At 48.0% G+C, this 15,985-nt stretch overlaps 1 protein-coding gene across 3 annotated transcripts in view; it reads right to left on the bottom strand.

Annotated features, from left to right (window-relative positions):
• Positions 1-1,199: 1,199 nt before the first annotated feature.
• SYNGR3 (synaptogyrin 3) overlaps positions 1,200-15,985 on the bottom strand; it is a 41,550-nt gene continuing 26,764 nt past the window's right edge. For 2 of the 3 annotated variants that reach the window (XM_075565736.1, XM_075565738.1), the window contains exons 3-4: positions 12,410-12,552; positions 1,200-3,726 (exon numbers count right to left, since the gene is read on the bottom strand). In XM_075565736.1, the coding sequence (XP_075421851.1) occupies positions 3,517-3,726; positions 12,410-12,552 (353 nt within the window). In that variant the 3' untranslated portion in view covers positions 1,200-3,516. Of the gene's footprint in view, positions 3,727-7,454; positions 7,846-12,409; positions 12,553-15,985 lie in introns of those variants that run through there. The other variant, XM_075565739.1, reaches the window with a different exon arrangement.

Raw genomic sequence — 15,985 nt, forward strand, 5'->3', positions numbered from 1 at the left:
TGTAAAGCGCAGAGTACACTGTGGGCGCTATATAAATGAGAGATATATTTATTTTAACACGAGATGATAGAACAGGCGGCAGGGGGCCCTGCATATGGGATCTACCGTTTTGCTCTGCTATACTCGTCTCCCCCTATTTAATATGGTGATAATTTGTTATTGCAGAGTTAACAATGCAACTTCTATTCACTTGAATGTAAATGCCTCTTTAACTGTGCGTTAACCACTTCTCCCCATCATTGAATATGGGCACTTGTGTCTAGTTTCCAAACCCTTCGTATGTGTGGGTGGCCGCCTGCTGCCAGGTTTACCATGCAGAACCAGATAAACCAGTTCAGGTTCAGGAATGTGTGTGAGAGAGAGAGAGAGAAATAACTGTCCTTAAATAAGTTGCTGGCTCTGTACTTCCGTGCCACCATGCCTGGCTGCAAAAACTGCCTCACTGCACTCCGAGGGGGCAGAAAAAACATGGCAAAGCATAAAAGTTACCTCGAGCATTTCCAAGCCTGGAATCCAGATAAGTGTAACTTAAACACTGTGATTTTGGAAGGAATGGAACCAGCTCGTGAGCCATGTGATTGGCCCCATAGGCTTTATTCCAGCCCTTGTGGAGAAAGGGTTAAGTCCTACTAATCAAAGATACATCGTATGTGCTTTACAATCAGACTACGCTATATAACACCCTGCTGCCCACACATCGCCTGCTTCTTTACAATGAAGCAGGGTTAGAGACACACTTCACGGAACACACGTGATCTGACAAACACGGCAACTGAAGTTAACAGAACATTAGTCATAACACACACGCTGTTTAACTTAAGTGTGTCTGCGCTGCTTAAGCCTTCAGTGTTCCCTCTAAGACCATCTAAAATATATATTGCTCTGAGTTTTAACGTGGGATTAAAAAAAAATGGTGTTAGTGCATATTTACAGAGGGCTGCCGGGGAGCAGGAAGCATTAACACGCTGCATTATTTAACTGTTCTGTTTAACCCTTCCACTACTTCACATGGTACTATAAAGCATTGCAAAAGGTTGATGGGTATGACACGACCCCAGTAGAGACCAGACTCATTGGGGGGGAATCCATGTTAATGTATATAATGAAACATCCATTGATGCATAGAAACGTAACCACTTCTAATTCTGCGCTAACAACATAAACAGACTTTGTAGGAGTTAGTTTAACTTGGCGTACAATTTTGAAGCAGTTTCAACTATTTATTTGATGCACACGTACACAGTTTGCGCCAATATATGAGTAAAATATTTTGAAAAACAATACTCTTACGGTGCACAACAGGGGGGAAATGTTAGTGCATAGACGCGAACACCCAATATATTTCTTGGTTCTCTTGCATCAAAAGAATGCCAAAAATGCAACTTTGGACGCTTGGCACTGAGACCTCTTCATCTCGAACAGCTCACACCTGTGCAAAGATAGTTAGAAACACTTGCTAGGTAGTATTGTCTAGTTTGGCACGTCTATACCAGCAAGGGCTCAGGCTTTACACAGGCACTCTGCATCGATAATGTGTATGACCTGGTGTGTTACATTCCTGCACAAAATGTGTTTATGGTCAGTGTCAGGCTAGTCTAGGGGTGGGCAACATCTACCCTCTCAATCCCCCCCAGAAAAGAGATGTATTTAGCCCTTTCCCTGCAAAGCCCCCTATGACTGGCCAAGGAATGACAATGACACCACAGAGACGATGACATCAAATGACTAAGCTTAGACCAGGGGTAGGCAACTCCAGTCATCAAGGGTCAGGTTTTCAGGATATCCCTGCTTCAGCACAGGTGGTGCAGCCGAAGACTGAGCTACTGATTGAGCCATCTGTCCTGAAGCAGGACATGAACTATTATTGGTGGCCCTTGAGAACTGGATTTGCCCATCTATGGGTTAGACCATGGAAAAGAAGGCTGCAGGAGACAGAATGGAAGTAAACCTCCAGAGAAGCAAAACTTCTCTCTCGACTTTCCCTCCTTACACGGCAAATCCATGACTTGGGTCCACGCTGTAGACACTGGGTACAAAGGAAAGAAGAAGTCCCCTTCTCACGTTATCCCAAAGGAATGCAGAAGATAAAGCCAGCACCGGGATAGTATGTGCAAGAATGCTGTGAGAATGAGGTGGGGATAATGTTTTATTACAGGTATATATACTGTGCTAGTGTTTTGGGAGAGATTCTTGGTCTAGATCAAGATGCGTGTCCTCATCACATCGAGGTAACACCGCACAACTTATCCTAATTGTGTGCTGTGCTTAAATAACACATCTACTTTGAGAAGAGAGAGAGTGAGAGAGTATCACCAGGCTACGTTTATTCCAGTTCCCTCTAGAAGTTCATTTAAAAGTGGTACTTAACCACACTTACTTACATTGCACAAACTACAGGCCGTTTATCCCAAATTCATATCGCTCGCGGTTCACTGCTTTCATCCTGTGCACCTGCAGAGCGAGTGAACAATATCACTCTGTCACCTCCAAATTTGCTTTTGTACAAGGCCAGGCGAGAGCTCCAGTCTCCGTACTGAAAGTGGTCGAGTTAATTGCAGGTTGGTATTCCTGCGAGTTACATGGAAACAAGGCTGGGAATATACAATGTGAATGTTTTAGCCACGGCAACAGCCTGCAGGTTGGGGTCACTGGAAGTGCTACTTTCTCTAAAGAGCGTTGGTCAAAATAATATCACACAAGTGGTTGCTCGGGGAACTAGAAGTGGTGGAGATTAATACAGAAAATTCAACACTGCTTTGAATAGGCACAACGGGAACCTACATATGAAAATAAAGCGGAGCGAACGCGGCCTGAGGCTTCTGATAGGAAAATGGCCGGACTGCGTGCGCCACCAATTGCTACATTTCTGTGGCACTGCGCACATTTTATAGCGAGCCTATTTCTGGCAAATAAGGGGTCAAGCTTTGTGTTCAAAATGATTCCAATATACATGCTTAACAAAAATTCAGACACATAAAAATGGCACATGTGAGTTTAGTTTTGTCATTAGAAAGCAGTTGTACTGAGTATCCCTTGTACCATCGCACATTACGACAAATGAGTGCTGGGAAGCTGGAAGTGTGCAGAGATACTCCGTTTCATCATACAGTGCAGCATTTGAAGAAAGGGGATACACTCCCATTGAAACAAAAACCCTTTTTACTCATCACTGGCAGATATTCATGCGCCGTTAGGTCAGAGGTTTCCTGTGCAGTTCAACCCTTCTGCTGACAGAACAATGCATTGCGGACCCCAGTAGCAGCAAAGGGGGTTATATTGCTTATACACCTTAGAGGGAACACTGCACTATTTAAACCCCTTTGAAGATATCACACACACGCAACCAATACCACTGTACAGCGTGCACTGTACATCTAGCTAACAGAAGAAATCACCCAGCACTGAAAATCACATCAAGAAGGTAGAACTCAATACACTTTGCCATCCACCAATTACCTGCACTGTATCAGTACACCTGCTCTATCTGTATATAAAGACACAAGGCTCTTCTCTCCCTCAGTAGGCTGGAACTTGGAAGCCTTTGGGACTGCTGTCCAGGTTTTCAGTAAAGGGGGGGCTTTGATAGGAGTCTGTGCTTTCCACGCCGCTGCCTGTGGGGTACCCCGGGTATCCAGCGTTGGGTCCGGGGGCAAACTGATCCGTGGCAAACAGCGTCATGTCGGTTCCTAGGCGGTATCTCTGCAGCGCTTTCAAAGTCAGTGCAACCTGGGTGAGATGCCAGGGGTTAAAGGGTTAATAAGGGTGTTAGGGCAGCTTGAAAGTATTGGGTCTGAATGATTAGTGGGGGGCTTTCTAAGCACTGCAAGCAACAGAGGGTTAAGACACTTCTAGGGTAGTGAAAAGGTTAATAAACTTATTTCCATTCTTTGGTTTAACTAGATTAGTGGTTTTTAGTCGATTTGTGGTTAAGGAACCCTATAATTATATTGGTAAAATTCTGCGGAACCCCAACCCTCTCTAATAGCGTGTCTGAGATCAGATGCACTGTAAGGAACGCCAACCCTCTCTAATAGCGCGTCTGAGATCAGATGCACTGTAAGGAACCCCAACCCTCTCTAATAGCGCGTCTGAGATCAGATGCATTGTAAGGAACCCCAACCCTCTCTAATAGCGCGTCTGAGGTCAGAGGCATTGTAAGGAACCACCCCTCTCTAATAGCGCGTCTGAGGTCAGAGGCATTGTGAGGAACCCCAACCCTCTCTAATAGCGTGTCTGAGATCAGATGCATTGTAAGGAACCCCAACCCTCTCTAATAGCGCGCATGAGATCAGATGCATTGTAAGGAACCCCAACCCCCTCTAATAGCGCGTCTGAGATCAGATGCATTGTAAGGAACCCCAACCCTCTCTAATAGCGTGTCTGAGATCAGAGGCATTGTAAGGAACCCCAACCCTCTCTAATAGCGCGTTTGAGATCAGATGCATTGTAAGGAACCCCAACCCTCTCTAATAGCGCGTCTGAGATCAGATGCATTGTAAGGAACCCCAACCCTCTCTAATAGCGCGTCTGAGGTCAGATGCATTGTAAATTCTTCTGTATTTGGTACCATTTTTAATTGACCTGAAAATTGCAGAGAACCCTTTTGGGACGCCCATGGAATCCAAAGGCTCCTAGGAACCAATGATCTAAGTAGTATTTAGTACTAAGAAAGCTTTTTAAGGCACGTTAATAACCTCAGTACCAGTGTCTGTGCCAGTGCTTAGTAACTATTGGTAATTTGAAGCTCGTAAAGTAGGAAATAGTTATCACAGCTTAACCTTAATATTCAGTAGTATGTTTAAAAAATGGCGGTGCATGGGGAAGGAGAGATATATTTTGCAAATGACCATGAATGATCACAAAAAGGTTCCCACTAATTTGCACACAGCCTAAATTACCATGAACAGTATTTGAGGGAACTAATTAGTCCCAGCATACATATAATGCAAAAACCAGGAGGAATAAAATTACAAAAATAATACAATTTTATTAATATATGCTAACTCTTCTATGTGACAAAATATATAAATGTGTGTATACTATTAAAATTATTTAAAAAACTGAAGTATGCCTTTTTACTGGACCATTCATATGCATATTAACCCCTTGTATGGCTGTTATAACCATTCATTCAATATAGGCTCAGCCTGCACAAATGAAAGTGCATACCTGGTATATGATGGTTACAATCGCTTCTGTTTTGTTACTAATGATCACAGTTTGGGTACATAATGTTGTATGATCTTCTGCCCATGGATACAGTTGGGTAGAGATATACATTCTGAAGATAGTACATTGTATATATGATAACTTTAATTGTATACACATGTTCTATCTATTTATGGAGAATATATTGTGTGTATATTACATATCACCTGACCACATTTAACCCACTGTGAGGGGTCATTTAGCACAGACTCCGCATTGGTTTGCCCTTGCTCATATGTGTTGTGAACAAGCACATACTCACCTTACGCATATATACTTGCAAGTGTCAGCGGTTTTATATCATTGACACTATTTTGTCAAACCCTATAGCAGGGCTGCACAACATACGGCCCGCGGGGCGCATGCGGCCCCCCTGGGCTCTCTGTGTGGCCCGCGGTGACTCCGGCCGGGCGCCAGTTAATTAATTAAATAAATGTAAAAAAAAAAATTTAATCGAAATTTTTTCGATTCATCCCCCTCCTCCACCGCCCCCCCCTCCTCCACCGCCCCCCGGGTTTTGCAGTGCGCGGGGGCAGAAGCAGCATGAGGAGGATGCAGGATGCCGGGGAGGTCAGAGCATGCTGGGGGCGGGGCTTAGTGCCGGGGAGAGGATGTGCTGATCTAAAAGAGGTAGAGAGGGGGGGGGGTGTGAGAAAAACGGGCTGGTGGGGGGTGGGTGTGAAAAACGGGCTGGTGCAGAGGTGGGGGGTGGGCTGGTGCAGAGGTGGGGGGTGGGCTGCTGACATGTGAGGGGGGGGTGCTGACATGTGAGGGGGGGGGGGTGCTGACATGTGAGGGGGGGGGGGGTGCTGACATGTGAGGGGGGGGGGTGCTGACATGTGAGGGGGGGGGGTGCTGACATGTGAGGGGGGGGGTGCTGACATGTGAGGGGGGGGGGTGCTGACATGTGAGGGGGGGGGTGCTGACATGTGAGGGGGGGGGGGTGCTGACATGTGAGGGGGGGGGTGCTGACATGTGAGGGGGGGGTGCTGACATGTGAGGGGGGGGGGGTGCTGACATGTGAGGGGGGGGGGTGCTGACATGTGAGGGGGAGTGGGCTGCTGACATGTGAGGGGGGGGTGGGCTGCTGACATGTGAGGGGGGGGTGGGCTGCTGACATGTGAGGGGGGGGTGGGCTGCTGACATGTGAGGGGGGTGGGCTGCTGACATGTGAGGGGGGGTGGGCTGCTGACATGTGAGGGGGGGTGGGCTGCTGGCATGTGAGGGGGGGCTGCTGACATGTGAGGTGCAGGGGGGGGAAGTGATGTGAGGTGCAGGGGGTGTATGATGTGAGTTGCAGGGGGGGAGAGAGTGTCATATTGAGGAGAGGGGGAAAGAGTGTAATTGAGAGGAGGGGGAGAGAGTGTCATTTAGGGGAGGGGGAGAGTGTCATATTGAAGAGAGAGAGAGAGAGAGTGTCATATTGAGGAGAGAGAGTGTCATATTGAGGGGAGGGGGAGAGAGTGTTATATTGAGGGGAGGGGGAGAGTGTCATATTGAGGGGAGGGGGAGAGTGTGTCATATTGAGGGGGAGGGGGAGTTTGTCATATTGAGGGGGGAGGGGGAGTGTGTCATATTGAGGGGAGGGGGAGAGTGACATATTGAGGGGAGGGGGAGAGAGTGTCATATGGAGGGGAGGGGGAGAGAGTGTCATATTGAGTGGAGGGGGAGAGAGTGTCATATTGAGGGGAGGGGGAGAGTGTGTCATATTGAGGGGAGGGGGAGAGTCATTGAGAGGAGGGGGAGAGTGTCATTGAGAGGAGGGGGAGAGGGTGTGATTTAGGGGAGGGGGAGAGAGTGTTATATTGAGGGAAGAGAGACATGGGGGGGATGCTGACATGGGATGCTGACTTGGGGGGGGGGGGGTGACTGCTGACATGGAATGGGCTGGGGAGATGTGGAGGGGGTATTGTGTTTTTGATGTGGAGGATGGTATTGTGTGGGTGAGGGGGAGAGATGGGGGTATGAGAGATAGATGAGGATGATGATGATGGAGAGGTGCTGGAGGAGAGATGATGATGATGATGATGATGATGATGATGATTTAACCCGTGCGGCCCCAAATTTTTTTCCTTGGAGCAGTTCGGCCCTTCTCACTTTACGAGTTGGGCAGGCCTGCCCTATAGGATATTTGAGTATGAAATTATGCTTTCACCACAATAAGGATATATAGATGCATATATGCATATGAATGGTCCAGTAAACAGGCATACTTCAGTTTTTTTTAATAATTGTATTAGTATACACACACATTTATATTTTGTCACATAGAAGAGTTAGCATATATTAATAAAATGTTATTATTTTTGTAATTTTATTCCTCCTGGTTTTTGCATTATATGTATGCTGGGACTAATTAGTTCCCTCAAATACTGTTCATGGTCATTTAGGCTGTGTGCAAATTAGTGGGAACCTTTTTGTGATAATTCTTGGTCATTTGCAAAATAATTTGAAGCTCGTGCAGCAGCAGCTATCAGAGAGCACAGCACAGACGGATCAGCGAGATGCCTGGAGGGATAGGGGCGGGGGGAGGTGGGTAAGGGCCTGGTGGGGTCAGGGGTTTGAAAGTAGTCTCTGCTCATCTTCAGCAAAGGCTAAACGTTTAAGCCGGTCCATGGTGCAGAGAGATAAGTATCCCTGAAATACAACAGGAGGTGTACTGAGAAACTGGCAGATGTGAGAACGACGAGTCAGTGAAAACCAGGGTGCATATCAAGGTAAGAGGGGGTGCAAACACTGAACATATACACACATACAGAATACATGCACCTAGTCTCATCTTGTGTAAAGATCTGAATGACACAGGTATGTAAGAAGGTATCACTCATGACAAATGCTGCAAAGACATACACAGCCACCCTTCTTCACAATAAATGTATTAAATGATTATTTTATTTCACTTGCTGTGCTTACACTCTTCTCTATCTGCCATATGCAATGTCACCTGTAATTCTTCTCATTCACACACTCAGATCACAACTTGCACTTCCATGCCTTATTCCCCCATAAGTTTCTGTGCTTGACATAGGAGCTTACGCTCTATGGAGCGGCCCACATAGAAGTGCAGAGACAGCTCGCACCCAGGCGTCCGCTCTGCCATTTCGCTGGCGGCTGCAGCTCATTTTGTTCCATTGAACTTAGCACAAGGATTTAGCTGGGAAACAGCAAACAGCCATATGGTGTTTGCAAGGGAGATGTGCCCAGAACGCGCGTTCCAGCTCCTCTTCCATCAAACTTCCCTTGTGAAGAGGAGGAGTTATGTGTATATTGAATGCGCTGCTATGTAACAGGCCTGAGTGTGCAGAGACTAGCATGGTCTGGACCGGAGGACACCGTGCAATATGTCCAATGGGTTCTTTATTAACCCCTTTGCTGCCAGAGAAGCCTACAACCCATTACAAATGAACAGCGGCGGATTTTGAGATCCGCCGCCCAGTGGCACTTACATGCGGCCGCCCGCCATCCGTCGCCGTCTGAATCAGCGTCAAACGATGCCGCGGACTTCACCAACGTGATGTCGCAACGGCACCGCGTTGCCATGGTAATGCGACATCATGATGTCACTTGACGCCACGATTTGGAAGAAGGAGGGTGGCAGCGAGGAGGCGGCCGCCACATGTAAGTGGCCCCGATAGGCCGGAGAGCGTGGCATTTTTTGCCGCTCTAAAATTTCGCTGCCCTAGGCCCAGGCTGACGGAAGTCATGGGAAATCCGCCACCGCAAATGAAGGGGGTTTAGTGAAGGGGTTGGGCGCCGATATTTGGGGATTGTTGCACGGCTTTTGCTCTTCTGTGGAGGAGCAGAGATGTTAACTAAGAAGAACCCAAAACAAGTGAGATCTTTAGTTTCTGGAACAAAAAAAAAGGGACATTTTAATTGGAAAAGTACTGAATTCAATGGCCCCTGTTCTATGCGATCAAAGCAAAGGAATGACGAATGCATATTGAATTGGGGACAATAACTGACATTCTCATGTAGTGTATCAGAGTACTACAAATACAAGATTGACTCCCAATAAGTGATGCTCAGTCTCACCTGTGAGGCATACCGACCGTCTACTCTTATTTCCCTGCTCTTTCGCTTAAACAGGTAACATTCCTTTTTCTGCTGTCCCCCTCACAATATGTCCCTCTTCCCAGTGACGATTTAGACGTTGTCTGCACTTTACTCCCAGGTCTCTGTGCATGACTTCTTTCTCTCTCCCTCTCTGCTCCTCTTTGCTATAACTGAGACCTGGCTCACTCAGTCTGACTCTGCTCTGGAAGCTGCCCTCTCTTATGGTGGCCTCTCTTTCTCCCACACTCCGTGCCATGATGGCAGGGGTGGAGGCATGGGGCTCCTCTCCTCTCTCTGCCGTTACTGAACCCTTCCTTGGAGGCTCACACTGTCCAGATCTTCTCTCCTCTCCCTGTCCACTTGGCGGTCATCTATCGCCCATCTCTACTCATCCCCCTTCTGCCTTTCTCTCTCACTTTGAATCCTGGCTCTCTTTCTCTCCTCAGACTCCCCTGTTCTTCCCCTTGGGGACTTCAACTGCCACATTGATGACCTTTCCCGTAGGCTTCCCGCTTTCTGTCTCTAACCTCTTCTTTTGGCCTTCAACATTGGACTGCAGCCAGCACCCACAAGGATGGCCGCTACCTAGAACTGGTTTTCACTAAAAAACTTTTCTCTCTCTGATTTCTCCATTTCTCCCCTTCCTCTCTCTGACCATCACCTCATTTCACTCTCTCTCTCTCTCTCGCTTCTCCCCTTCTCCATCTTCATCTCTCCCTCGTTTCTGCAGAGACCTGCGCTCTATTAACCTACCAGCTTTTGATTCCACTTTACGCTCCCCCGTCTCCTCTCTCAGCTCTGCTACAGACCCTGACAACCTGGTCAGGAAATACAACTCTGCCCTGTTCTCCTCTCTTGATCTACATGCCCCGCTTTCTCTCTGCTATCCTCGCCCTTCTAACCTCTGTCTTTGACTCTTTACTCAAACCACCTTGAGTTCCATCTCACCTCAGGACTATTTCAAGGAAAAGGTGGAATCCATACGTTAGAACATCCCCTCTGTTTCCTCCTCCCACCCTACTCCGCTTCCTAACTCTCCTCCTGCCTTCCTTGACCCTTTCTCCGCTGTCACAGAGGATGTGTCACTGCTGATCTCCTGTTCTCCTCTACCACTTGCCCTCTTTACCCCATTCTCTCCCATCTCCTAAAACCTCTTGCTCCTACTATAATCCCTACGCTCATACACATTTTTAACTCCTCCCTCTACTCTTGTACATTTCCCTCCTTCAAACATGCAACAGTTATACCATTACTCAAAACCAGCAAGATTGACCCTACCTGTCTTTCTAACTATCGACCTATCTCCCTGCTTTTTGCCTCTAAACTCCTTGAACGTCTTGTATTCTCTCGCTTGCTCCACTTTCTCAACACCTATTCTCTCCTAGACTCTCTACAATCTGGCTTCCGCACTGCTCACTCCACTGAAACAGCCCTCGCTAAAATAACTAATAACCTCCATGCTGCCAAAGACAGAGGTCGTTACACTCTGCTCATATTACTTGACCTCTCTGCAGCATTTGACACCGTGGACCACCCTCTTCTCCTTCACATTCTTCATACTCTTGGTATTCGTAACAAAGCTCTATCCTGGATCTCCTCTTAACTCTCCCATTGTCCTTTCAGTGTCTCTTCTGCTAACACCTCCTCCTCTATCGATCTCTCTGTGGGGGTACCCCAGGGCTCTGTCCTGGGACCTTTCCTCTTTTCTCTGTACACACTTTCTCTAGTTGACCTAATCATATCTCTTGGGTTTAAATATCACCTATATGCTGACGACACACAAATTTACTTTTCAACCCCCGACCTTACACCTGCTGTACAGACTAAAGTTTCTGAATGTCTCTGCGATATCATCCTGGATGGCCCTCCGTTGACTTAAACTTAACATGGCAAAAACAGAGCTCCTCATACTTCCTCCCAAACCTGACCCTACTACCTCCTTCCACATTACTGTTGGAAGTACTATCATTACCCCAGTAGCCCAAGCACGCTGCCTAGGGGTCACACTCGACTCTTCTCTCACATTCTCTCACATTCAAAACGTATCTAAAACCAGTCGCTTTTTCCGCTGCAATATTACAAAGATACGCACTTTCCTCTATTGCTCGACTGCTAAATCTCTGACTCAAGCCCTCATTCTGTCCCGTCTCGATTACTGTAACCTCCTGCCATCCGGCCTTCTTGCCTCTCACCTGTCTCCCCTACAATCTATCCTAAATGCTGCTGCCAGAATCACTCTACTCTTTCCTAAACCTGTCTCAGCATCTCCCTGCTGAAATCACTCTCCTGGATTCCCGTCAAATCCCGCATCTCGCATTCAATTCTCCTCCTCACTTTTAAAGCTTTACACTCTTCTACTCCTCCTTACATCTCAGCCCTAATTTCTCGCTATGCACCATCCCGACTCTTGCGTTCTGCTCAAGGCTGCCTTCTCTCTACCCCTTCTGTATCTAAAGCCCTCTCCCGCCTTAAACCTTTCTCACCGATTGCCCCACTCATCTGGAATGACCTTCCCTTAATACCCGACTAGCACCGTGGCTAATACTATACATATGACATATAAAGCTTGGCGCCCTGCAGACACTTACCAGAATTCCCTCCTACTGTCTCTGTACGTTCTTCCTACCAACCAATTAGATTGTAAGCTCTTCGGAGCAGGGACTCCTTTTCCGAAATTTTATTTTTCATCTCTGAAGCACTTATTCCCATGACCTGTTATTTGTATTATTTGTTATTTATATGATTGTCACGTGTATTACTACTGTGAAGCGCTATGTACACTAATGGCGCTATATAAATAAAGACTTACATTACATTACAGGTCTGCCTGACAAAGTGAGTGAATGAACGGTCTCTAGGACATTTGCTCGTGGCCGTTTTGCCGTGACCAAATCGGCGTTTTCAGCCGCTACTCACCTCGCCGCAGGGACATCTCTCTAAACCTAAACCCTTACCCTAAAACCCCTATCCTCAACCCCCTACCCTAACCGCTACAACCCCTTAAGTTAGCGGCTATAGAGGCGATGGGTCCGTGGCCCAGTGACTGAGTCAGTCTGGACGTGGCAGGTCCGCAGGGCGGAGGTTCTGCGTGTTCTATGCGCCTGCGGTGCTCATGAAACCCATCACAACACAACTAGCATCTTACCCATGAGATGATGGAGAAGAAGGAGAAAGCAATGGCAGCTCGGGCAGCATCAGCTCCTTTGTCCACTTCCGGTAGCGGTGGCGTCCTCTGCCACTGATTGGCTAGGAAGCAGAACGCTACAAACCACAGGAAAGACCAGACACCTGCAAGTGCAACAAAGAGGCAGTTCTAACAGCAGTTTGTAGACTCAACTTCCGTAGGGGGGGAGGGGGTACAGAAATGGTCCTCTGCTGTAATCATCACGGAAAGGGTGGTGCTAGGCTCCTAACAGAGGCAGTAGTGCAGGAGTGGCCACCTCCAGTCCTCAAGGGCCACCAACAGGTCAGGTGTTAAGGATATCTCTGCTTCAGCACAGGAGGTCATCTGTGCTGAAGCAGGGATATCCTTAAAACCTGACCTGTTGGTGGCCCTTGAGGACAGGAGGTGGCCACTCCTGTGGTAGGACACTGATGAAGTTACCGAGATACCGATGAAGTTACCGATATCACTTCCTGTTTTTTAAAGGGGATTTAAATGGGCATCCTATAGGAAACCACAACTGGTGTTGCAGTTTCCTGTTGACTCGAGAATTGGCAGCCATTTTGTTTCCCCTGAGGGAGATTTAAACCCTGTAACTCAGGATTCAGGGGTGTCCCCAGAACGGAAAGTAGTGGCGTTTGGTTAAGGGGGTTTCCTTGGTTACCATGGTGCTCCTTTTAATAAGCACTCAGGTAAACCAACCTTCCCTAACCCTCAACTAGCAGCAGAGATCGGGCTTAACCTCTTCATGCCTGGAATCTGCTGTATGGATAAGCCCCTTTGCCCCGGTGAAAGCCACACACCTGAGAACCCCATGTCCAGGTGCACAGCGTCCCTCTGTTACTTGTGCACCCAGCTGTCACTAGCGTCCCTCTGTTACTTGTGCACCCATCTGTCACTAGCGTCCCTCTGTTACTTGTGCACCCAGGTTTCACTATTGTCCCTCTGTTACTTGTGCACCCAGCTTTCACTAGCGTCCCTCTGTTACTTGTGCACCCAGCTTTCACTAGTGACCCTCTGTTACTTGTGTACCCAGCTTTCACTAGCGTCCCTCTGTTACTTGTGCACCCAGCTTTCACTCGCGTCCCTCTGTTACTTGTGCACCCAGCTTTCACTAGCGTCCCTCTGTTACTTGTGCACCCAGCTTTCACTAGCGTCCCTCTGTTACTTGTGCACCCAGCTATCACTAGCGTCCCTGTTACTTGTGCACCCAGCTTTCACTAGCATCCCTCTGTTACTTGTGCACCCAGCTTTCACTAGCGTCCCTGTTACTTGTGCACCAGCTATCACTAGCGTCCCTGTTACTTGTGCACCCAGCTTTCACTAGCGTCCCTCTGTTACTTGTGCACCCAGCTATCACTAGCGTCCCTGTTACTTGTGCACCCAGCTTTCACTAGCGCCCCTCTGTTACTTGTGCACCCAGCTTTCACTAGCGTCTCTCTGTTACTTGTGCACCCAGCTTTCACTAGCATCCCTCTGTTACTTGTGCACCCAGCTTTCACTAGCGTCCCTCTGTTACTTGTGCACCCAGCTGTCACTAGCGTCCCTCTGTTACTTGTGCACCCAGCTTTCACTAGCGTCCCTCTGTTACTTGTGCACCCAGCTTTCACTAGTGACCCTCTGTTACTTGTGTACCCAGCTTTCACTATTGTCCCTCTGTTACTTGTGCACCCAGCTTTCACTCGCGTCCCTCTGTTACTTGTGCACCCAGCTTTCACTAGCGTCCCTCTGTTACTTGTGCACCCAGCTTTCACTAGTGTCCCTCTATTACTTGTGCACCCAGCTATCACTAGCGTCCCTGTTACTTGTGCACCCAGCTTTCACTAGCATCCCTCTGTTACTTGTGTACCCAGCTTTCACTAGCGTCCCTCTGTTACTTGTGCACCAGCTTTCACTAGCGTCCCTGTTACTTGTGCACCCAGCTTTCACTAGCGTCCCTCTGTTACTTGTGCACCCAGCTATCACTAGCGTCCGTTACTTGTGCACCCAGCTTTCACTAGCGTCCCTCTGTTACTTGTGCACCCAGCTTTCACTAGCGTCCCTCTGTTACTTGTACACCCAGCTTTCACTGCGTCCCTCTGTTACTTGTGCACCCAGCTTTCACTAGCGTCCCTGTTACTTGTGCATCCAGCTTTCACTAGCGTCCCTCTGTTACTTGTGCACCCAGCTGTCACTAGCGTCCCTCTGTTACTTGTGCACCCAGCTTTCACTAGCGTCCCTCTATTACTTGTGCACCCAGCTTTCACTGCGTCCCTGTTACTTGTGCACCCAGCTTTCACTCACGTCCCTCTGTTACTTGTGCACCCAGCTTTCACTCGCGTCCCTCTGTTACTTGTGCACCCAGCTTTCACTAGCGTCCCTCTGTTACTTGTGCACCCAGCTTTCACTAGCGTCCCTCTGTTACTTGTACACCCAGCTTTCACTAGCGTCCCTCTGTTACTTGTGCACCCAGCTTTCACTAGTGACCCTCTGTTACTTGTGCACCCAGCTTTCACTAGTGACCCTCTGTTACTTGTACACCCAGCTTTCACTAGCGTCCCTCTGTTACTTGTGCACCCAGCTTTCACTAGCGTCCCTTTTACTTGTGCACCCAGCTTTCACTAGCGTCCCTCTGTTACTTGTGCACCCAGCTTTCACTAGCGTCCCTGTTACTTGTGCACCCAGCTTTCACTAGCCGCAGCAAGAAGAGGAAGCCCCCGGCAACTACAAATAGAGGTCTCTTGTGAGACTGTGTGCCATTTTTCCACGAATAGTAGACAGCCCGAGGGAGCGAGAGTCACACAGGATCTTACCGACAAGCGTGTCACCAGCGTTAGGAGGTGCAAGCAGGCAGGGGAGCAATGGGACAATTCACCACTGGCCATTTTGCGGTAGAAGTTTAGGCTATTTAAGGTCTGTGTGCTTGTAGGACCGGCGATTGCGTTTGTTTCGCAGATCTTTGTGGTTTGGGGCTTGCAATAAATTGCAGGCTCCTCTAGCAACAAAGGAGTTAATGAGAGAGAGAGAAGAGAGACCATCCTTTCCAATCACTATTACTTAGATTGTAAGCTCTTTGGGGCAGGGACTCCTTTTCCTAATGTTACTTTTACGACTGTACTCCCATTATGTGTTATATTACTGTGTCCCGCGTGTTACTGCCATGGAGCGCTGTGTACATGCATAGCGCTATACAAATGAAGATATACTGTACATACATACATCAGTCTTGAAGTGCGAATTATCTGCCGTGCGCTCGAAGTCTTTGCTCTTTTTTTAAGGGGCACAGAGAACTGAGACTCCTCAAATCCATCTTAACAGACCCCCTAATCAGGGGGGTCTTCCAGTGCTGACCGGCACTATTTCCAGCTCCAGGCACCCCCTGGTCACCGAGACACTGATGAAGTTACCGATATCACTTCCTGGTTTTTTTAAAGGGGATTTAAATGGGCATCCAATAGGAAACCCCAACTGGTGTTGCAGTTTCCTGTTGACTCGAGAATTGGCAGCCATTTTGTTTCCCCTGAATGGGGAGTGTAACTCAGGATTCGGGGGTGTCCCCAGAACGGAAAGTAGTGGCAT

Source organism: Ascaphus truei, chromosome 11 (assembly GCF_040206685.1).
Source record: "Ascaphus truei isolate aAscTru1 chromosome 11, aAscTru1.hap1, whole genome shotgun sequence".
NCBI classification, from domain to species: domain Eukaryota; kingdom Metazoa; phylum Chordata; class Amphibia; order Anura; family Ascaphidae; genus Ascaphus; species Ascaphus truei.